The sequence below is a fragment of the Melospiza melodia genome, chromosome 13 (genome assembly GCF_035770615.1).
Source record: "Melospiza melodia melodia isolate bMelMel2 chromosome 13, bMelMel2.pri, whole genome shotgun sequence".
In the NCBI taxonomy this organism is placed as follows: Eukaryota; Metazoa; Chordata; class Aves; order Passeriformes; family Passerellidae; genus Melospiza; species Melospiza melodia.
The window spans coordinates 4869190-4893031 of NC_086206.1; the positions used below are offsets into that span (position 1 = coordinate 4869190).

Genomic DNA, 23842 nt, shown 5'->3' on the forward strand with positions numbered 1-23842 from the left:
CTATTTCTGCCTCCCCAGACACCCCATGCCCAACTGCCACTTTCAGGGCACAGGACGGAAGGGCAGCAAAAAGGGAGGTTGGCACGAGTATGACTTTTTGGTGGCAAGTTGAGGAGGCAAAGCAAGTGGTAGGTGCACAAGAAAATCCACCTCTGATTCCAGGGAATGCTCTGCATCTGCTGACTCCTGGTCAGAGTCCTCCTGAGCAGAATCCTCCTGATCAGAGTCCTCTTGAGCAGGATCTTCCTGGGCAGTACCCTCCTGGGCAGCATCCTCCAGGGCAGCATCCTCCTGGGCATGATCTTCCTGAGCAGAATCCTGCTCGTCAGAATTCTCCAGGGCAGAATCCTCCAGGAGAGAATCCTCCAGGGCAGAATCTTCCAGGGCAGAATCTTCCTGGGCAGAATCCTGCGTTGTTTCTGGGGTTTCAGTTGGCTCCTCCACACTTTCAGTCCTGGAGTATCTCCGTAGAAACACTCTCCTCTTGTTTAATGACCGTGGCTTGAATTTAGGTGGTGAAGGGATGAACCTGGAAAATAACATAACTGTGATGGTGGACCTGTATTGGGGGAGAGAGGTGCCTGCAAGAGCAGCTCCTCACTGCACTGCAGCCCCTGGCTGGGTGCTGGTGTGCTGAGCTCAGTGACAGCCACTCAGAGCCAGGCTGGAGCAGCTCCATGCTCGCAGCAGCATGGGGATGATGATGCTCATACCTGATGGTGTTCACCTGGCTGTCTGTCAGGAATGACCAGTGGTAGTTGACAGGGAGTGGGCTGCAGTTGGTCATCTCCATCTTCAACTCTTGTTCAGTGTCATTTATGATGCAGCCAAAGTCCACGGCCTTGGTGGGGAGGTGGAGATTTGGGAAGCAGACTTCCCCCCGAAGAGGGATCTTCTCCACATGAGGATGCTCCACGAAGCTCACCCTGAGAACCTTCTTTACCACCCAGCTGATCAGACTGTTCTTATAAGCTGGGTTAAAGCAGATGCAGAGATGAAGTTCCTTCCCTACACCCACTGGCAAAGGCTGCAAGGAGATGAGCAGTAATTAATCACCTGTGGGATGATGTCCCAAGGCCTGACAGCAGCAAACAGTAAATGCTCCAAGCGAGCCCAGCATGGGCTCCTCAGTTCATGGTTCATCTCTCTACAGCAGGGGTCTGACTGCAGGCACCACAGTCCAGCCCAGGATCCCTCAGGCTCCCGTTGCTGTGCTCAGCCCCAATCCAAGGGGGTGGCTGCTGGAGAGCTGGCATGCTTTCCAGGAGACACCTTTACTGCATGGCTTGCCTCAATCTGCTTTCCTGCTCCCCTCTCCTCATGTTTTAGAGCCAGCATGGATGTTACCAATTCAGATAAGATTTTGATTCCTTCAGCAGCTCTGCTGATTCAGCTCAGGCCAATCCACTGCTGACACTACAGAATGAGCTTCTCAACTTGAGGAGCTCCCAGCAGAAGTGCAGCACCACATCCCTCCTCCTCAAACCCCACTGCACAAGCCCACAGAGGCTCACCTTGCAATTTGCAGGGAGGGGCTTCCGGTTGACATTGCAGACCAGGAAGGGCTGCTCCAAGTCCAGCACCACGCTGAATGGCAGGGAGCTGGTGTTTTTTAATGTCAGCGGCTGGTACTGCAGTGTCAGGACATCACTGGGTTTCTACAGAAACAGGAGACAAGGGAAAACAACCTCAAGTGCCATAGACCTCCTTCCCCTTCCAATGCACTTCACACTTTTCAGCCCCAGAAGTGCATATATTTCTATTTACTTCCAGCCAAGTTAAGAGTTACACCTTTAAATGCCAGGATGCAATCTGGTGACTTTACCTTTTCCACACGGAAAGCGATGGCTCTGGGGGACATTTGCACTGCAGGGCAGATGAAGTTGCAGATGACATCTGTTTGCAGGATCTGTTTCTTTGCTGTCTCTTTCCCCACCACAGCGTGGCACAGCAGCCGCTCCTTCACCTCCTGCACACAAGATTCCCTTGTGTCCCCGTGTGTGCTGGCAGGCCCAACACCCCACACTGCCTTGCCACCCACCCATGGGCCCCATTCCTGTCACTCGTTATTAGGGACTGTAATTAGTCTCTGCTCTCCTCAATAGCTTTCTTTTCTTTCTGTGCTGCCACCTGTTTATTCTAAATATCTGTGCCCAGGGCTCCTGGAGCCAGGGAATGCATACCAGACTTAGCTGGCAGCTTCTCTGCAGAGTTTCATTTCCCCTGGAAAGAAAGGTCCAGGTAGGAGAACACTCCCAGACCCTGCTAAAATCTCCCCCCCTGAACTGCTCTCCAGGGGTGCTGCAGAACCTGGCTGTTCCTGGGACACCAGGGGTGGCTGAGACACTGGGGCAAGCAGTGATAGAAAAGTTGACCAAAGTCAAACTGTCAATTCTGATGATGTCTGGGAACAGTTTCCTGCCTGGATGGACATTGCACTGATCATTAGAGCTGGCACACTGTGTTTGCCCCCTCCAGGACTCATAGCTAGAGCAGCCCTGTGCCCACGTTTGTCTTCAGAGGAAAAGCAATGCTGCTCCCAGACACTCCTGCCATTCCCAGGGCTTTTGTTTTACTGCCTGGGTAAAGGGTTTTTCCCTCAGAAAAAGCACTTGACAGTAGTTTAATTTGCTTCCTGCCTGGGCTTCTAGCCTAAGTGCAACTTCTTTTCTCTGCTCTCCCTTTCTGCCTCAGCACATGACACAGGTAAGCCCTGTTTGCCCAAAGGAGCAGTACTTCCTTCAGTCTGTATTTTGGGATCAGCAAGTTTGGTTTATGGTAGCTAGGGAAACACAAAAGAGCCTTAGCAACTGATGGTGGCCAGCAAGGAAAGCAACTGGCTTTGAAACAGTTTCTTGAAGTCACTTGCTCCTTGTGCCAGGCCAGTGTCAAGGGGCTGCAGAAGAAGCTGCAGTGGAGGGGATCTGATGGGGAGGGCTCAGCCCTGGGCAGGGCCTCACCTGGACAGTGCTGGAGCAGCCTTCCAGCACCATGTCCACAGTCTGGCCCGGCCTCAGGTCCACCTGCGCTGGGCACAGCTTGAACACGGGGCTGCCAGGCCTGGGCATGGGGGGAGCCCCTTTGCCCGGGGGGCCCGCGGGGGCCGGGGCCCGCGCGCTGCGGCGGAAGGTGCGGAACCCTTCCGTGCTCCAGTAGAGCCGCTGCGTGCGGCGGCCTCTGTTCGTCAGCTGGAAGTGGTAAAAGCAGCGACTGAAGCTGCAAGAGAAGAGAGATGGAAAATGTCACGGGAGCTGTTATTTCCCTGGCATCACTCAGCTTCAGCTTCACCCCGATGGCATTCCCTGACTGCGCACTCTGCAATAAAACCTCTGCCCAAAATGCTGCCCAGGCTCAAAGCTTCAGCCCTGCCAGGTCTTCCAGCTTTTCCATTTCTGTGGCTTTCCAGGATATTTGACATATTTCTCAATGAATTCCTGTGGTTTCATGGAAACAGAGCTGGGACCTTGAGTACTGAAGATCTAGCCTGAAGGGCTATGGAAAAATTGTTCCTTGCTGAACACACAGGAGATGTGGAAGTTTCTAGAGTCTCCTACCTGAAGCAGGACTTCAAGTCGAGCTTTGGAACAAGAGGTTTGTCCGAGACAACTGTGGTGCCAATGCCCACAGCCTGGAGAGGGATGATGGTCACAGGGTTGTTCTCAATGAACACCTTCAGCTTCTCCTGGAATTTCACTGTGTCATTCAGGTTAGCTATGACAGCCACGGACACCTCAGAACTGGGGGGGACCACTCCTTTACTGGGCTCAATCCTCCAGCAGGAACGTTCCACAGCCTGTAGGAAAAGCCAAACACAAAATTAGACGGAGGCCATGGACCCTGCTCTGCTGTGAGGTGCAGAAAACAGGAAGGCTAAAGAGATGAGTATAAAAACCATAAACGTTTAATTTCCCTAAATGTAAGCTATGGTGTCCAGCACAGCAACTCCCCAAGAGCTTATACAACCTGTATTTTACCTTCCTTTGACAGACTCGGGTCATTAGCCCTGTTTTGCTCAACCCAAGGGAAGCTCCTCCTCAGGAGAAGGTAATTCCCCCTGCTGGCTCTCTTTGGAGCCCTTGCCAAGGGAAGCTGTTTACTCCCTGCTGGCTTCCTGGCAGCGGAGCTGGGTGTGCACAAAGGCTCATGGCTGGAGGAAGGCAGGACTGCTCAAATCCCAGCCCAGCAGCCACACAGCTGGAGGACACTGCTGAGAGCCTGAAGGATAACTCTGCAAAGCCAGCTGAGCAAAATCCCAAATCTCCTTTCCCAAGGGGCCATCAGTGCTTCTCAACACCCCCTGAAGGACTGAAGCCCTCACTCCCCACCAATCATCAGCTGTAGAGAGGTGCCCCAGGGCCCTCTGCTTTGGAAAAGTCACCTCTAAATGCTTAGAGCAGAGCAGGAAAGCAGGAAGCAGAAAGAAAACTGGACAACATGTGCTCTGTGGGCATGGCTCACTCTTCCCAAGAACTCTTGTCATCTGCTTTCTCATGGACTTCATGGACTGAGCAAGGGAGCTGGAAGGTGCCCAAAGGAGGGGGAAAGGCCTTGCACCAGCACAGCTGTACAGACACAGCTCTGCAGGTCTGGCCCTGGCAGGAGCATGTGAAAGCCAACCTTTACACACCATGAGCACCCAGCCAAGGTGCACTGCTCCCTGCAGAGGCTGGAAGCAGAACTCCATTGTGGAGTCAGGAAAAACTGCCCTGCCAGTCCTCCACTTTGGGATAACATTTATCCCCCAAACAGCTGGAAAAGCAGCAAGAGGAAAATTCACGCCCCTCCTCCTTGGCCCAGGAGGCTGAGCCTGAACTCTCACACAGCACCTGATGATTTATCCACAAATACAAACAAGTCCACTTGATCAGGGTTGGCTTTAACCAGCTCCAGAAGTTGAACCCACCCAATATACAGAAGATCTCTTTTCAAAGCTTTTTTCAAGCTGTAGCTCCAGCCCTGTGGCTTGTCTCCCTCTGTAACCTCCAGGAATGAAACAACCTTCCTCTGCAGGTGATCTCCAGAGCCATTCTGCAATGCTACAGAGACCACAGGCTCTGGGGGTGCACAGCCCTCACAGGTGCATTTATTTGCAACAGCACCACTGGTTTGACCCACAGGAGTTGTGAAACTTGCCTCCCCATGAGCAGTTTGAGGGCAGATCTCACACCCTGCTTTCTGCCATTAACACAAGTTTGGCACAAACAAATGCAGATGGAATGGGGAGTCCATGGGGAAATCCATGCCCTCTTATGAGCAAAGGGCCACAGGCTTCTCTTGATCTCAGAGCTCCGAAAACAGGACTTGCACAGCTAAGTATCTTCCATAAAATAAAGAGAGAACTTGCAAACATGATCCAGACTCATTTCTGCTCCAATCTCTCTGCAAACTATTTCACAGAGGCGTGCCTGAGATCCTGGCTCCTCTTGCTTGCCCTTGGATGGAATATCTTGCTTCCACTCACACAGAACAGTACAGAAACGTTGCATACAAAAACAAGTCAAGGGCTGCTGGTAACCAGCACCTGTCCCTGGAAAACAGCCCCACAGACACTTACCATCTCCACCTGGAAGGCTGCAGGAATCTTACACTGATTGGCGAGGTGGAGAGTTTTGGAACAATCCTCTAGGACTGGGATAGAGCCGAAGTTTATCTCCCTGGGATGGACATAGACAACGGGGCCCTGGCCAACGCACTCTAAACGGATTTCCTGTTCCAGGAAGAAGGTAGGAAAGGTCAAAAGATGCAACAAAGGCAGTTTTAAAAACACAGCCAGCTCCAAGAGCATTCCTAGACTGGGGCCAATGATGGCCCTTGGAAGTTGTCAGTGGTGCAGACTGAAACAGAAGGCCTGGAGCAAGTGTGGGGTCTGCAGTGATCACACCTGAAAGCCACAAGCTCCCATTATCAGAGCACAAAGCACTGCTGTTTGCCATGCTTGCTTCTTTACACCTCTTCCACATGGCTCTTTCCTTTACCTCCTGCCTGCTTCATTCAAATGCTCCACCTTGGCCCAAAGCACCTTCCCAGCCTTTGCTGCTGCACAGCCATCCTTGAACACTAAGTTCTTTACAATTCAAAAAGCTGCTCTGGTGCAAGCAGCACGAGCCAGAAGCAAGGCAGGCTCTTCAGAGTGGAGATGAGGCAAGTTAGCTGCCTTCAGTTTGTGCTGATGTGTAATCTTCATATATATGAGTAAGGGGCATCAATTAGTAGTTGCATCATTCAAGCAGTGTTTTTTCCTTAAAAAAAAGTCTCAACTGACTTAATAGTCTGAAACTCAAAAGGATTGTTCTTGCAGAGGTAGCACAGATGATGGGACAAGGAACATGGAATTCTTGGCTAAACTATGTCCACATGCTGCAGCACTGCTGCCTTTGTGGGGTGCTCATGGCACAAAGCAGACTATGGAGGGATGAAGAGCATCCATGCCTGGCAGACTGGGCCTGTATTTTGTAGCCACTTGCTGTTATGATATATGTCTCTCTTAGGAGCTCTTTTAGAATCTTCTTTACAGTCCTTGGAATCTTCTTCAGAATCTTCAGAGTCCTCTTTTAGGAGGCTTTGGTTCAGGAAATTGCTTGCCTTATCCATTTCCAAACTTGGTGGAAAGAACAAGCAAAGCCTGTGCTCCAGATGCAAGTTGTGTGGACATTCATTTTGTTTTGGGTGGGCTTTTCTTGAGGAGATATGATGGGTATTTCTCAGACCTGAGGGACCTGGCTTTCAGAGAAGCCTCAGTCCAGCTCTGCACAAAACATTCCTTTAGCAAACAGTGCTTGCTTTAGCAGGATTCAGGGATGTGATGCTGAACAGCTGTAATGAAGCAGCCCTTGTGTTCATCTGATAACATGGCAGAGTATGAGACCCAGGGACTGGTTTGTGTTTCAGCCTGGGCTTGTTATCCCATCTCCCAGATTTGTAACTCTATGCTGGGTCAGGCACTCAGATTGCCACCTGTGAGGCTTCCACTCTTCCTCTTTCCTAGGCATGAGCTGCTGCTTGTGCCACCAGTCCCTTCTGTCCTTGTCCACACCAGCCATAAATCACGAGCTCCTGGAAGAATCCCTGTGCAGTTTACACCCCACTGGGAGGAGTTGCTCAAGGCACACGAGTCCCCTTGCTCTCACCAGTGGGGATCCTGGTCTCCCAAACACGGCCAGCTTGGCAGTGATGCTGCACTGTCCCAGCAACTGGGCCTGGAGTGTAATTGGGATCTGCACCGAGCTGTGAGCCTCGATAATCCCCGAGGGTGCAAGGCTGGAGTACCACGCAGCAGCCTCCTCCTTGTGTTCCTGGCAGGGACAGAATCAAAGGCATCTTCAGAACTGAGGAAACTTTAAACTCCTTAACCTCTACCACAAGAGCAACTCCCACACGCTTGTAAAAATTCTCAGGAGAAAGCAAGAAAGCAAAAACCAAGATGCAAGGTGTAGGTGCTCAGCATCCCCAGGGGTCCAAAAGTTGCTGCATCAGAGACACCCACTTGGGTGCTGACAGCTTCCTTGCATCGGATTTTCACTGCCCTCGAAGCTGTGCCACGTGAAAACAAGTCAAGGACTAGACTCTAAACATCTTCCTCAAGATGTTAAACTGCTTCCTAAAGTTTGTATTTAGGTTCCTGTTCTCAGAAAACCTTTAGCTTTGAATAGAAACCAGCAAGGTCTTATCCAAACCCTTTTATTCCCCTAATAACCCCCCCAGTAAAATCTGAGGGGAGGAGATGGATGCAAGGCCAAACCTGAGGGAGAAGACAGTAGCAGCCTGGGAAGTCACTGTCATTCACCAGGGTCACCTTCTCATCATAGAGCACCTTCAAGCAGCAGTGCCCCAGTTCCACGACAGGGTTGAGCACTCGCAGAGTAGGAACGATGCACCTGGGCGAAGAAATGACCCCAGGGGAATGAGAGACACTGGGAGCATGGAGAACTTTTGTCCTCCAAGAGCATGCAATGGAGGATATCTGCAAATCTAACAGAGTAGAGTAGTAGAGCAGTCCTACAGTAGTCCAGAGCTGTCTCAGCAGTGTTGCCCCTTCTCTGCCCAAGGACACTTGCAAGGACTCCTGTAACAGTGCCAGTGGTCCCTGAGCTCTGGGGGAGCCTTTCCAGTGAGGACCAGTGCCCACCAAGGCTCAAGGAACACAAGACTCCAGTGTATCAGTGAAAATGACTCCCTTTTCTCCTCCAGCACTGTTGTCCTGCCTGAAAACTGAATCATCTCTTCCAGCAGTGAAGGGCACAAGGCCCACGGTGCAGGTGATCAACTTCTTCCAGTTCCTAGAGCTGCCTCAATTCTTTCTCCCATGGATCTCTACACTGACTGTCCCCATTTGTGCTTGCTTTACAAAATGGCAGCCCAGGCACTGACTGGATGGCTCTGCCTGGGAGAGGGAACAGCACCAGGGAACTGCATCCCTCTTGGCACTAAACTGACACCCACAGCAGCACGGCAGGATGGAATTCTGCTGCAGCAAGAATGACTTTTGGTCTCAGCTCTGAGAACATGACTCAACAGAGCCAGAGGGAAGCAGCGAAAGCTGAGCTGACCTTCTGACCGGTCCGGCCTTTTGTCTCTGCCCGGTCACGCACAGCATCCTATGCCTTGGGACAGCCCGTGCTCCAAAGGATGAGTGCACTCTTCATATTTTTTGGTCTTCAGTATTGTTTATGATTTCTTATATACAAAATTTTCTTCCAGCCCGACAGAGGTCTGACCAGCAAGGCAGCCAAGGGCACACTGACCTCCCACTGGGCGGTCGTCTATTTTTATACTAAAAACTACGTACAATATATTTACCTTTACTTTCCAATACCTTTTACCCATACTAACAAGTGCACATTCAACATGAACCAATCCCAAAGTGCCAACATCACCACAGAAGATGGACGACAAGAAGAAGAAAGAAGAAGGGCAAGACACGCCCCGATTCCTCCATCTTGTCTCCTACAACCTCCCTGCACCAAAATCCTAAAACCTGTATTTCCACCCTGTGAATAATTAATTCTTACACCACTTATCCCCAAGTGATTCTCTTGTCCTCACAGTGGTGGCACATCCCCTGCAGGGTCAAAATCCAACCACCAAGCACTTCTGGCAACATTCCAGGATTTCCGAGCCCCCCAAGGGTTATCTCGGCAACTCTGGACATCAGGAGTGATATGCTGAGTTCCCACAACCTTCCACATCAAGGACTACAGTCCTCTTTGTAAGACCTTTTGCTCTCCCCACTCCTGCCTGGAGCCTCTTCCCCACTGCACATGCACTGCTGAAGGGACCCAGACCCCAGCTCTCAGCAGGCTGCTCACTGTGTTCCAAACCACTGCTGCAGGGTGGTCACAAGCAGCATAAGTTCACCACTTGCAGGAAGAAGGGCAGGCAAGCCTTTGGAAATTTGTTCCAGCTCAAGCACCAAAGCCCAGGCCAACAATTCATGTTATTCCTGCTCCCTTTAGAAAAAGGGCTAGGGCCATGGCTGGCTGTGAGCAGGGGGGTATCTCACTAAGGGCTGCTTTCCTGGCACTGTTCTCATGTCTAGATGGGCAGATGCAGCTCATGAAGCAGCACTTCTCCTTTGGAGCTGCAGCCAGGCAGTGTGCTGGTGCTGGATGCCCGAGCAAAGACAAGCAGGTGCAGGAAAGGTGTTGGTACCTGGCTGTGAGGGGCAGTGCAAACACCTTCCTGCCAACATCTTCCACGTCCAGCACCAGCTCCAGATTGTAGTCCCCAACAGTGTTGGGACACAGGGTGACCTGGCAGAAAAGAAATGAAGTGCAGCAAGTATTTCCTAACTCCCAAAATTCTCATTACCCATGTGTGCTGTCCTCCAACTCCTGTTCCATGGTAGACAAAGGGAGGATTTGCTTTAATTCTTCTGCTGGTCCCTAAGTAGAGCAACAGTCTTTGAGAGTAAAAAAAGCCCTCTGGCAATATGAGATTTGCTAAAGGGACTAATTTTTCACCTGACTACAATGACATAAATGCAGAAGAAGTCTGTTGTCTCCAATGGAACAAGTCCAGCCTTACAGCAGGAAGCTGAGGGCAGAGTGTGGCCCAGCACATGCTGGGCAGTTTGTGGCTGCAGAGTATTTTCTGTCCCCACTGAAGATTCCTGCAGTGAATACAACTCATCTGCTGCCCAGGAGATGAGAAACAAGACCAGGAAGAGAAGAAAACTGCTTTCCACGATGATATCTCTCTCTTTAACAGCAACTTTCTGTTTTCATCCTTCCTCTGCCCACTTGCAATCAAATAAATTGTTCTCAAAAACACAAGAATGGCTTCAGGACTTGACCATACGGTATTGATCTCAGTGTATGATTTTGGAAACAAAACAGTGCTCCTGAGGAACATCCCAGGTAACCCAGCTAGCAGAGGCCTCCCAGCAGTGCAGATCTCTCACTCCCAGGATGCTCCAAGCTGGCAGCAGAGCTAAAGCCCTCCCACACTGCAGTGAAGCCTCAGCCCCAGCAGCTGGACTCTTCCCATACCTTGATATCCTGGGATCCCAGGGCACGGACGGTCCCGCTGTGGGGGTTTATGGTAAATTCCTGTGGCCTTATCAGAACTCGAACTTCCTTCCTCCACAGCTGGCTGCTGGGTTTGCCTATCTGAGTAGTGCTGCTAACACTGGGCACTCCCAAGCCATCCCCAGGAATGTAGAGGGAGAAGCCCATGGGCGTCAGGGAGGTGTTAAACAGGCAACACTTCAAGGTGTGAGGAAAACCTAAGAAAATGACACAAATCCCAATTTAGGCATCAATACCTCGTGATTGCTGGTGTGAATATCCTGCTGGTAGGATAAAACTGTGCTTGGATTTTACTTCTTTGTTATCTGAACTACAGCTCATTGCAGTGGATCTACGGCTTGGCTGGCCAGCTATGTGTGGAGCAGACATCTCCCAGCCTGCTTACCAAGAGTCATTTAAACCCAGATGGGGAGGAAAAACCAACTGCAGGCACAGCCCAGGGCTTCTCCATGCCCATCAACAGTGACTGCAGCAGGGAGGCAGGAGAGGCACAAAAAGGATGTCACGCTCTCAAATGCCACTGAGGTAACACATGCAGACAACATTCAGCAGCACAGTTTAAAGAAACAAAGATTAAAGAGCTGCCCCCAGCTGAAGAAACCTTAGGAATGAAATCAGATTAAGCAGGATGAATCTGCTGTTACAGAACCATATTCCTGCCCGGTGCCTTTCTTTATTGTGCCACTTACTAAAAGGGAAACAAGAAGTGGCCAAACAGTGATGCTGACTTTTTATTCCTTTGGTCCTGTTTGATCTCATGATCAAACAAAAGGGTACCTGAGGCACCAGCAGCCCTGAATGAACACCCTGAAGAGGCTGTGGTGGAGGAACACGAGTGATGAATGCTCTTATGTTCAAGGGCTCCATTTCAGCACCACAGCAAGCTCTGACACTGTGGTGCCAGCCCAGGGCACACTCACCAAAGGCGATGTCACCGAAGTGCAGGGCGGGCACATCAAAATGGAAAGTGGGTCCTATCACAGAGCCCCTGCAGGGACAAAGGCAGGGAGGCAGTGCCTCTGTTAAAGGGAATCACAAAGGGTTTGGGTGTCCTTAGGGAAAGGGTGGATAAATGCTGCTGTCAGAGCCACCCTGGGTTTCAAAGCACCCCAGCACCCTGTGCTCAGCACAGCACCCACGGGGGCAGGAGGCAGCCAAAGCAAAGTGCTCAGCAGCTGACAGATGCCCCAGTCCTTGGCACAGTTGCTGCTGCACAGTTCCTGACTCCCCCATCAGCCCTTTGCTGGCTGTGCAAAGGAGGCACCAGAGCCCTCTGTGCACAGGAGCTGGGAGCACAGCTTGTCCCCACAGCATGGCTGGGAGAGGGGAGCTGAGGCTGCTGCTGCCCATCTGGCAGGGATTATTCACAGGAGTTTTTACAAACACTGCTGCTGCTGCAGAATCACCCAGGCTGGCCCATCTCCAAAGCCCTGGCGGCCTTGCTGGGTGTTCAGGTGGGACATCCCAGAGCAGCTGCTGCCCAAAGCTGATCCATCCCACTGCCTGCAACAGCCTAAGCAGGAGACATCCCTGCAGGGAGGAGTCATTGCAGCCCCTGGTACCCACACAGGGCAGCAGGCACCCCACACTAAAGGGATGCCAGAGCCAGAGCCACCTCAGGCAACACCCTTTTTCTCTGCTCCACCACAAAATGAGGCAGATGGAAGATGATCACCCAGAGACAGCTAGAGATGTGCCCAACAAGCTCCCAAAGCCCTCCTCACCTGACAGTGAAGATCACAGGCTTAGGGGATTCAGCCACATGGAAATAGAATTGTTCCTCAAACTCCCCCCGGATGGTGGGACAGAAGGAGACCCGGATGGCCTGGAGCTTCTCTGGTGCCACGATGCCCTCCTGGGGCAGGAAGGTGAAGCAGGAGCCCATGGCTGTGGTTGGAGGGATGAGTTTGAAGGGAGCCTCAATAGGCCCCTTGTTGATCAGGTATGCCTGCAGCAGCAGAAAGGCAAAGTGGAAATACATGAGGAATGTTCCTTTCCTACAGAAGTCTGAGTCACTTTCAAATTAAACTATTAACACCAGTAACAGACAGAAGAGGCCTTGTGCTGCTGCATGGCAGAAGCCAAAAATACAACATTGAAATACAGCTTTGTATAGCTTTGGGTGTTTCATTCAAAGCAGTGCTAACTTCATATAACCAGAGGCACTCTGGGGTTTTCCCACTGGCAGAGACAGTCCAGTTTGACCTGCAGCACAGAGGGGCTGCTCAGCATCACCCAGTTCATTCACACCTGGCCCTTAGAGCAGCACTGGGCATCACAGCATTACCAGTGACATCACCATAGAGATTTCAAACGTGTCCAACCCCACCATGGGCAGGGCATGTTCAGCTTCCATTGCAGCCCAACCTGTTTACAGCAGGAGTGGGAGAAACCAGAAGCAAAGATGTAGGAAGTTCCTTTGCCTCCTTCCCAGAAACACTTTGCTCTTTCTCGAGCCAGAGGTACATCATGGCTGAGGTGTGGTGAGGGGCTGGTCAGCAAGGGAAAGCACTGCCAAGGGCTTTGACCAGCGCTGAGCCAGGAGGGTGGATGGTTTTCCTCTGACTCCCACGAATATGCAGGAGGGACATGGCTGAAAACTGTTTGCAATGGACTTGAACTCAAATGCAGCCAGTTTGTTCCAGCTGCTTTTGGACAGCCTGAGCACAAAGGTGATTTGTGTCTGGGACTGGAACAAAAGCCTCTGAACATGCAGCTTCTTGACCCAGTGTTGGTTTCATGTGTCAAGTGGTTTTGCAGGAAGCCTCCCAGCTGATCTCCAAAGAAGGCTGCCCAAAAGCAGGGCCTGGGGTCTCACGAACAACAGACACACCTTTCTGACCCCATCCAAAAGATCCAGATTCCAAGAAATCCCCCCCAAATTGACCAGCATCACAACTACCCAAGTTGCCAGGAATTCCACAGGTCCACAAGGCCCACTGCTACCCTAGGAGCCAGCAGGACCCACCCCAATCCTGCTGCTTACCTCATATCTGTGGGTTACTCTGACAAAAACCTCCCCGATGTTCAGTTCCTCAAAGTGGAAATGGACCCGGGGCCCGAGGCCTTCCCCCATGAGGAGCAGGGGCAGCCTGTTCTCACGGCCTGGGGAGAGATTTCTATTTCAGTACAGGAATTCCTTCTGCTCTCCTGCGTTTTCCAGGCTGCCTTAGTGCTAGTCCCTGACTCTGTGCTGCATGGGACCAGCTCCTGATGTCCCAGGAGCAGATATGGACCCTTCCCTTCCCTCAGGAGATGCAGTACATCCACAGACACCATCCTTTCTTCTACCCCTGTGCTGAGTGTGGAACTTTAGGAAATGCCAGAAATTTTGTTCTTCCTCCTTCTGGGTGCACCTCAGAGTGTTTTCCCCAAGGGAGGAGGAGCAGACTAAATACAGGCAGCATTCAGAACAGCTGAGAGGGAAAAAATCAAAATAGAGGAGATGCCCTGGAAGCTGCAGGGACAGTGGGCATGTGCCAGCAGGGCCCTGCTGAGCACAGACCCTCCCCAGCCATGGCACAGGAGCCCAGTGACCTGGGGGAGTGTTTGCAGCTGCCTTCACTGCAGAGAGGGGCAGGGGAAGGAGCCGTACCTGAGATGTCACAGTAAACCGTTCGCTCATAGACCTGGGCTGCCTGGGGCGTGAAGAACACGCTGATTTCAGCCGAGCACTTCGGCATGATCTCACCCTCCTAAAGCAGAAGGACACAGCAAAACCTTTATCTTCAGACACCACAATTCTTGTTTTCAACCACAGTCCTGTAAGCTGTTATTTAGAGCATCAGTGACAAGCAAGGAGTGAGTAACACTCATCAATAACACTGAGAACAGAGTTTGGAAGCTTTAGTCAGGCTCCTGCTGCCTGCCAGGAGCCCACAGGGCAGAAATGCTTTTTGCAACCAGCTCTCTGACCTCACCAGAATCCCGATGACTTCTCTCCTGGCACACAAAGCCAGCTGAGGCAGGGATCAGTCAAGTGACCTTAGTCAGGGATGAGGAGGAAGAGGAAGGAGAGAAGCAGGAAGGGAGGTTCTCAGCCATCATTTACCTTTGGCACAAGGGAGAAAATGTCATCGTCTAACAGCATGGGATCTCCTCTGATCTTTGCTACCTCACTCTGGAAGGTGTGGTTGAGAAGAGCAAGGCGTTCTCGGCAAGTGATGTCCACTTCACGCTCCTTCAGAAAACTATACAACTTGTGCCTTTGCTGCTGGTATATCCTGTGATACTGCCTGCAGGCACAGGAAAGACAAACCCAGCAGGTTGTTTAATAAGCCACGTGTTTGCAGAGAGAAGTGGAAGTGCAGGAGCAGCTCCACAGCAAAGGGCTGACCCTGAGCCATGGGGTCCCAAATGGATCAGAGGGTCACTTGTTCACTCCACACTTGCAAGCTCAGGAGAGTTTTCCAAAGGCAGCAGCCCTCAACAGAACCTTCTGGCTCAAAGCCTCTGCCACAGCTGAGGGAGAATCCATCAGCCACCTCAGGCAGCTTTTCCTGGCACACAACTGCTTGGGGGAGGCAGGAGAGATGGGCTGGTTTACTTACCCAAAACCATTCAAAAGCACCAGTACCTCTTGAAGCCATTTGTTAGTTTTACCCTTGGGCAAGGAATGTCTCTGAAATGGATCTTTCAAACCCACCTCTGCCTCAGCTGTTCCTCCTGTTCCTCAGTATCCACAGCCTTCCACTGGAAGCGGGCTGTGATGTCGCTGCGGTTGTGGATGAGCACAGTTGCGCTGTTTGACATGGTGATGTACGTCTTCTCCAGGGTCACAGTATTCCTGTCCAGCCTGATGTGGGCATCCACAGCTCTGGCATGAAGGCTTGTGTGGGTGTCTTCACCTGGAACAAAGCACAGGGGAGTCTTTGCTCACCTCACTGGCTGATGAAAGCACAAGGAACAGAGCACACCACAGGCAGCAGAAGAAAGTGTCACAGCTTTTAGCTGAACGAGCAGTTCCATGGATCAGTCCATGGATCACAAGCTGAGAGCTGCATGTGCACAGCATGACGCTGTCCTGACAACCTGCCAGCATTTCACCCTCTAGAACAGACCCCTACCTAGGCTCCCTCATTTCCAGAGCTTTCAAAGCTTCATTATTCCCAGCCAGCTCCTGGGATTCATCTGGGCTCAGACTTCAAGCTCACCATTCCTGTTGCAGGTGAGCATTTCCCAGGCGAGATGCAAACAACAAATACCAGACATGCTCTCTAGAAATGGCATTTACATGGAGCTCTATGAGGATCAAGATGACAAACTGCATGACTACAAACCAGATGACTAGAACATGAACCCCATGAAAAGTATCATCATCTCCCTCTTGAAACCCACGGCCACACCAGCCTTTCTGCTTAGAGCAGGCTCTGCTCTGAGGGATGCACAGAGTGCCCTGAGCACTGCCCAGCACTCACCTGTGTCGTAGTGCACAACAAGGGACCTGGAATGGTCACCAGTCTTCAGTGGCCGAAATTCCACTGCCACCTCCACGGCGTCACCAACATCCAGAGTTCCCATGGCCGGAGTGACAGAGAAAGGGCTGCAACACAGAGACAGTAGGACTCTTGGTGGAGATTTGGGGATGTTAACCCTCTTGCAGTCCAGTTCTGCTCACTTGTGCAAGCAAAGAGCAAACCAACCACAGTCAGCAGAAGACAGAACAAACAGGGTCAGAAACAGCCGCTGACTCTAGTGTGAGGAGATGCAGCCCTCACAAGATCCTGTGGGATGAAATGACCTCATCTCCCCCATACTCTGTATCCAGCTCTCTGCAACGAGGCTCAAGGGTCATTTGCATCTTGCTTACCCTCATCAGATATCAGCTCCCCTTACTGACAGAGCTGGGCAAAAGTTATGGCCATGGATACCAAGGACAAAGTACTCCTAACATAATTCACAAACAGAGCTGACCAGTGAGCAAAGCTGGCAATTTTGTGACCAAGTCTCTCAAAGCACCATTCACCTGCACTTTTGGTAGATGCTGTGTGCAAGGAGGCTGCAATCTGTTTCAAGTCCCATGGTACAGTTATCTGCTACAGCCAAACATTCTTTTGTCCACTGGTGTCTTAAATGCCATTATTAAATGATTTGATTTTGGGAGAATTGATCTCATTAAAAGTTGCCTCCCACATCAAGGGAGACAAAAAAAATAGGGCTAATTGAATTGCCTCATGTGTCCACTAACACTTATTGCAGGAAGAAACTCAAATATCATCTAATCTTAACATCTATTACTTTTAAGTGATGGTCAGTTAATTCTGACGTCAAGCAGCATTAACTATTCTAATAAATTCAGTCTGTTAGGTTACAGCAGCTCCATCTCTGTGCTGAAAAATTCTGTCCAGAGTCAGCAGCTCACAAGCTCCATCTTTGCCTCTGTCACTACATCTAGGCTCTATTTCATCTACTTCAAGATTTAATTCCTGAAGTTCAGAAACTCTTTAAATCCCTATCAAGTAGGATCCAACATGCTCTGTAGCACTCAACAGAACTGCTGGCAAGCACATTGTAAAAGGATACCAGACTTTATTGGGGATTTATTTTGGTGGTGACAAAACAAGATCTGGAAATCCCAGAGAAAAACCGTGCATGGATTTACAAGTTCCTGCCTACATGTTTGCACAGTCCAAAGCAGCAGCCTGTTTGAGCAGCATCTGAGGAGCCTGGATTGGAGCTGCCAATAGCTCTGGCAGGCTTTGGTGGAAGCTCCTCTTGGACCCTCATGTTTCACAGCAGAAAAGTCAATTTGCCATTTGACCTCTGTTTTGCCAGAGAAAAAAACATCAAGGCCACTCAGCTGCCTGAGGTTAGACAGCAGATCTGTGCTGCATTCCTGACCTCAGCTCCTACACCAAGACCTCTGGGATCACACAACTCTCAACACACCACCAGCCAACTGAACTGGTTTCCTTGCAGATACGGTATCAAAAATGCATTACCCTCTCCAGTTCAGCCAACAGGAGAAACAGTGATTGTCTTCTCATATTGGGCATCTGATGCGGGGACCACTGGAAAGCCACGTGCCTGTGGCCTCCTAGAGAATGGGTCTATTTGGCTGGCAGTGGTGAGTAAGCATTTCAGAAGCTGCTTGTGCTCAGGAGGGTGCAAGCCAGCTACCAACATGTTCCAGCACCCTCCAGGAAATCTGAGACAGAGAAAGCTCAAAGGCTGCATCCTGCTTAAACCATGAGAAGCAACGGCAAACGCCACAGGTCCTGCTCACTTCCAGCCAGGGCTGCAGGGCAGCAGCTCTGATGCTCTGGTTCCTTTTGCTGCTCTTTCCCAACTCTGCCATCACCCAAAGGTGACAGATATCCATTGTACAAGGACAGATGAGCTGCCTCACCTCTGGGTGCTCAGCTCGTAACAAGCAGGCCGGTTTCCAACATTGTGAACCAGCAGGGTCTTCTGGGTCGTGTACTTGACCGGACAGGTGGAGAAGTCCAGCTGGTCAGGGAAGTCCAGGATGGCTCGGCCACCGATGGCCCAAATTGGCACAATGAACTCTTCATTTTCAGTGGTGCAGAGGAGCTGGTGGAAATAATCCTGTGGCAAAAGAAACTGTTTCAGCACAGAGCCTTTATCTCCATCTTTAGCATGGTCAAGGAGTATCTCCCAGTTCTAGATCCTCTGAAACCAAACAGGTCCTCAAAAGCCAGGCCAGATGCCCTGAGTCCAGCCTTGCAGGTCCACTTTCCACTGCAAACAGCAACCTCTTGGGCCCTCCAGACTCACCTTTCTCTGCCCAGGGGTGAAGAGGATGCGGACAGTGGTGTAGAGGCCCGGTGGCACCTTGCGGCACACGTCATTGGGGCCCACCAGCTGGAAATAAGGTGAGCTCTTCAAGGTGACCTTCAACAAGTGAGGAACCTGCAGGAGAGACATGGAATGATGGTTTTGCCACTTGTGATGGCACAGGTGGACATGCCCTGGTGCCATCCTTAACCACCCTTCTCTGCTCTCCTCTTCCAGCACAGCGTTGAACCTCCAGTCCCAGCACTCACCTTGTCCCTGTTCCTCAGAACCAGCGGCACTTCACAGACCTCACCGGGGCTGTAGTTCTGAAACACCACCTCTGGTGGGCAAGGCTGAAACGAGCGCTGCTCTGGGGCAGCTGCTGAGAACTGCAGGGAGAGGCCAGAGAGAGCAGAGACAGGTTCAGCTGCTGGGAGGAAGATTCTGCTCTGATCCCCAGTGAAGTGCAGACTCTGGGTGAGCACATCAGCCCAGCCCACGCTGGGCAAACAGTGGCTCCTCCACCTCTGCCCTGGGCTGACCAAAAGCTCCTGGACCAGGCTGAGCAGGCTCAAGCCAAGCTGCTCTTTTGGCATCCTCCTCAATTATCGCATCAAACAGCAAGGGCAGGGAAAGGCTACCTTGTGATGGGAGGTCCCAGGCTTGTCTTGAGGCTGGACAATGGGAGGCAGACTCAGCTTCTTAGCTCTGGCCAGCCTCTGCTTGGTGTTGAGAGACATCTCCTTCTGGAAGGCAGACGGAGTCAGCTGGAAGGCAAAAAACCAGCAAGAGTCTCAGAAATGCCCTTGCTCGTGGAGGCTTTTCTTGTTCACTTACTACTGATGAATGATTTGTGATCACAGCCACTAGCACAGTTCTGGAAGCCCTGGAAGTTTGCTGCTGAAATACTCAGCACCAATAAATGAATAACACAGAGTGGAACACACATACTCCAGCCACATGGCTGTGTCCCATGAGTCTCTCTGTGATTTGATGGGACATGGTTGGGGATTTCTGCTCTTTGAGCATTTGTTTCCTCTTTCATTTCATTGGATTGAGGCAGTGACCTTTTCAGAGAGTGGGGAGGAGCTCTCAGAACTGCCCAAACTCCATCCCTGCACAACACTCAAAACTCACAGCCAGCAGATAACACTGCTGGCTGAGTCCAAGGGAAGCAAGCAAGAAAAGCTGTACCAAGAGTGAGGTGCACAGGAATGTGTCCAAGTTTTAGCTCTCTCTGTCAATTAGCATTGGTTTTCTCTGTGTGGGCTGACAGAGCCCTGGACAGAAGAAAACAGAGGGATCTCCTTGGCAGAGGCTCAGCAGTGGGGCATCTTCAGCCAAGTGAGCTGCAGACAGCAAGGGCCCTTTGTGGCCCTGGCTCCATCCAGTGCTGCCTGCAGGGCTGCATCTGTGCCCACCCAGGAGCTGGGAGGGAACAGCTGCCTTGGGAGCTCTTCCAGCTGGGACCAGCCGTGGCTCTCAAGGCTTTGGGCAGAGTTTGAGCTTTCCCCCTCACGTGCCCGGGTGCCCAAGGGCAGGATGGTCAGAGCAGCACAGGTGAGTGCCCAGCCTGACAGAAGGAATGGCTGTGGCAAAGGGGAAGGAAAGAAGCCCATGCTGAGGGCTTCAGCTGTACATTGGTTTCCCTTGGCTCTGCTGGCACAGCCAGGCAAGGCGCTGGGCTGTCCCTGACACATCCCACAGTGTTCCCTACTGCACCAGGACAGCCCCAGCAACAGGAGCACGGCACAAAGGGCTGGGGAGGGGCTCTGCAGCTTCAGAGCACTGCTGGACAGCAGGGGCAGGGAGAGCAGGGAGAGCAGGGCAGTTCCCAGCCTTAACACAGCCCCAGGGGCTACTCACAGAATCAGCCTTCAGTCTTTCCCTGAGCAAAATACGAGGTGTTGGAGGTGTTGGTGTCTTTGGCACTCCAGAAGCCATTGAGAAGAGGTGATGTCACAGAGGAGTGACAGCGCCTCAACAGAACTGGAAGGAACAACAAGGGAACTCTGAAAATCCAGAACCCAATTCATGGCAGACTCAAGGGATATACTGGTGCTAAAGATTTTATATGATTTGAAAGCAGCTAAATGCTCATTAGGCATAAGCAGCTAGTGTTGTTAAGCCTCTAGTTGGACTTTATTGCAACTATATGGGTACCTTATTCCATTCAAAGATGAATTGTACTGAAACCTGGAGCTAAAATGCTGACTATTAATAATAGTTTGAACAGACAAAGCTGTAGCTCAAATATTACTTAAAACCAGCATGAGTAGACCTCCTCTTTTTTGGCTAAACACCCCCTGCTCTCTCCGCAGCTCCTCACAGGACTTGTGAGAGACTGGAATGTTATGGTTAATAGCTTAAGTATTGCTATAAAGGACTTTTTGCCCATTGTGACAAAACTATATAAAGAAGCTGAGACCCTCAAGCGCACCATTCCCTGAAAATGCCTCCTGACTGGAACTTGGCACTGGGAGTTAAGCTGCCTAAGGGAACCTGAGACAAGATAAAGGTGACACTATTGTCCTGTTAGCTCAGGTCTGGGGAGAAGTGAACAAGGCTGAGGGAGAAAAATATATCCCCACTAAAGTCAAATCCAGCAGCTGTCCTGAAAATCAGCTCTCTCTGCCTTCAGGCTGGGGAAGTCATAGCCACAGACTCGTCTGCTGAGGCCAGGTTGGCACACAAACCTCCCATCAACAGAGGGGGAAGGAGGAAATTTTGGGGGTGAGGCACAGCCTCTGGTAAGGGGCAGTGGACACCCATCCTCCCTCAGACAAACTGGCTCAGCTCTAAAACCCCCCAGCCCCAGAAGGCCACATCCAGGGGACATTCCCATGAGGGGCAGCTGAGGGGGTGTCATAACCCAGCAAAGACCTCCAGAGTGCCCCCAGAGCCATTCCTGAGGCCTTGCACCAGATGACTGCATGGCATGCAGAGAAACACAGCAGATCTGAAAATCCACAACCCAATTCATGGCAGACTCAAAGGACATACTGGTGCTAAAGATTTTATATTATTTGAGAGTAGTAAGAGACAGAGCCAAACTTGCCCCACCCCAGGGAGGTACCTGGGCAGTCCCACCTTGCCCAAATCTGCATTAATCCATTGGAGTCTCACATTTTGTGAGACCTCACCACAGAGACCCGAAAAGGACTGAATGGGATGGTATGAGATCCATGGAATGGTGATATTTTCTACTAAATTTGTCTCTGTCACTCTATTCCCTCCTTCCCAGTCCCTTCTCTCCCCCTCTTCTTTTTCTATTTCTTTCTCCCTCTCTCTTCCTCACATTTACTGTTCCATAAAATCCAAACTATTGACTTTGACACATGGTCTTGGTTTGCACCTTAATCCAGGGGCATCTCCTTAATAATTGTAATAACCAGATTCATAACAACCCACTGAAACTTGAACAGAACTCATTCACCTATAAGTAGTTTAAATAAATACTATAGGAAAAAATGTATAGACAAGTATATTTAGGAAATGTTGCATTTCTTCAGTGAGAAAAAAACACCATCAGCAGACCATGTATTGTTCATCCCCTCAGCTGTCCATGCCACCGCACTGAAGACTGGCATTATCCCATCCTGTATTTCCCTTTGGCATTCTCTTTCAGAGCACAGATGTGACAAAACCAGAAAGTACAACTTGAGTCAATCTTTACCTTCAAACGAAATTCAGGACTCTCTGGCAGAAACCAATGTTCTGCGAGTTTAGGCGTCCCTCGCAGAGCAGTGTTTTGCGAGTTCTCGCTCACAGACAGCACTGTTGTGCGAACAACTCCGCTGGCAGTGGCCGAGTGCCGCCGGTGAGCGCGCCGGGTGCGAATGAGCATCGGGGCGGCTGCGGGCGCTGAGGCCGCGGCGCCGTCACAGACGCTGAGGGCCCGGGCGCGGTTACCGGGCAACCGCGGCACCGAGCCTGGGGCCGGGCCGGGCCGCGCTGCTGGGCGCAGGACATTGGCACTTTGGCTGCTGACTTGGCTTTAGTGCCTCCTGCAGAGTCCTTCTGTATTTATGGCAGTTTAAAATGTGGTGATAAAGGCACCTTTGGCAGGTCTATACCCTGCTCTTTGTATAGCACTAGGATGCTATCCCGGCTGGAGCCCCAGCAGGGGCTGAGGGCGCTGGGCAGGGGCTGAACCTGGAGCAAAGGAGGCTCAGGGGGCCCTTGTGGCTCTGCACAACTCCCTGCCAGGAGGGGACAGCCGGGGGGCCGGGCTGTGCTCCCAGGAACAGGGACAGGAGCAGAGGGAACAGAGAAAACCAGTGCTAATTAACAGAGAGAGCTAAAACTTGGACACATTCCTGTGCACCTCACTCTTGGTACAGCTTTTCTTGCTTGCTTCTATTGGACTCAGCCAGCAGATGTATTTCCTGGCTGTGAGTTTTGAGTGTTGTGCAGGGATGAAGTTCGGGCACTTCTGAGAGCTCCTCCCCACTCTCTGAAAGGGTCACTGCCTCAATCCAACGAAATGAAAGAGGAAACAGACCCAAAGAGCAGAAATCGCCAACCATGTCCCATCAAATCACGGAGAGACTCATGGGACAGAGCTATGTGGCTGGAGTATGTGTATTACACTCCATATTATTAATTTATTGGTGCTAAGTATAAGTTTAAAATGTGGTGATAAAGGCACCTTTGGCAGGTCTATACCCTGCTCTTTGTATAGCACTAGGATGCTATCCTGGCTGGAGCCCCAGGAGAGGCTGAGGGAGCTGGGCAGGGGCTGAGCCTGGAGCAAAGGAGGCTCAGGGGGCCCTTGTGGCTCTGCACAACTCCCTGCCAGGAGGGGACAGCCGGGGGGCCGGGCTGTGCTCCCAGGAACAGGGACAGGAGCAGAGGGAACGGCCTCAGGCTGGGCCCAGGGTGGGCAGCAGCAGGAATTTGCCCATGGAAAGGCTGCTCAGGCCTTGGCAGGGGCTGCCCAGGGAGCTTTGCAGTGCCCATCCCTGCAGGTGTCCCAGGAAGGGCTGGAGGTGGCACTCAGGGCTCTGGGCTGGGGACAAGGTGGGCATCGGGCACCGCTGGGACTCCATGGGCTGGGAGGGGTTTCCCAACTCCAATGATTTTGGGTTTCTGTGATAGCAGAGACTTCAGTGACCGTGTGAAACTGATAAGGCCTTAGGAATTTCATGAACTGGATTCCACGGACTGAATTCCATGTGCTGAATTCCATGCCCAGCTGCTGTTGGAATGGAAAGGGCTCTCTAGGTGTGCATCTTATGGGTTTCTGTAACACATCCAACCCGTTGGCCTCTGCACTGAGGCTGTCCCAGACCCTTGTGGTCTATCCCAATTCTCATGGATCTCATTTATTTGCTTAAAAGGATCTTGGAAAAGCTTTTGTGTTGGCAGTTAAGCTCTGGAAGAGGCTCAAAGTGAGGAATATCATTAAATCTTTCTAGCTCCAAGTTTCTGGAGAGCTTTGTTCCCACTCCCTGTAACTCAGTGTAGCCAAGACTTCATTTAGAAGTTTTACAGACCTCGTAAATTGGTGCCTCCAATTGGTCAGTAGCTTTTTTGCCAATTACTCTATTGATTAGAAAAAGGTATTTTACTTGTCT

At 51.2% G+C, this 23842-nt stretch overlaps 1 protein-coding gene across 1 annotated transcript; it reads right to left on the reverse strand.

The window, feature by feature from the left end:
• Positions 1 to 42: 42 nt before the first annotated feature.
• Positions 43 to 18413, reverse strand: LOC134424494 (hydrocephalus-inducing protein homolog). Its single transcript, XM_063168311.1, has 20 exons — positions 18264 to 18413; positions 17875 to 18074; positions 15944 to 16068; positions 15172 to 15373; positions 14578 to 14761; positions 14122 to 14221; positions 13513 to 13631; positions 12251 to 12474; positions 11447 to 11514; positions 10488 to 10723; positions 9649 to 9749; positions 7739 to 7874; positions 7128 to 7292; positions 5555 to 5707; positions 3555 to 3793; positions 2961 to 3216; positions 1826 to 1969; positions 1515 to 1658; positions 714 to 1027; positions 43 to 529 (listed from the first exon to the last, which is right to left on the reverse strand). The coding sequence occupies exons 1-20, from the start codon at positions 18411 to 18413 to the stop codon at positions 43 to 45; spliced, it is 3747 nt and encodes a 1248-aa protein (XP_063024381.1).
• Between the last annotated feature and the right edge of the window lie 5429 nt (positions 18414 to 23842).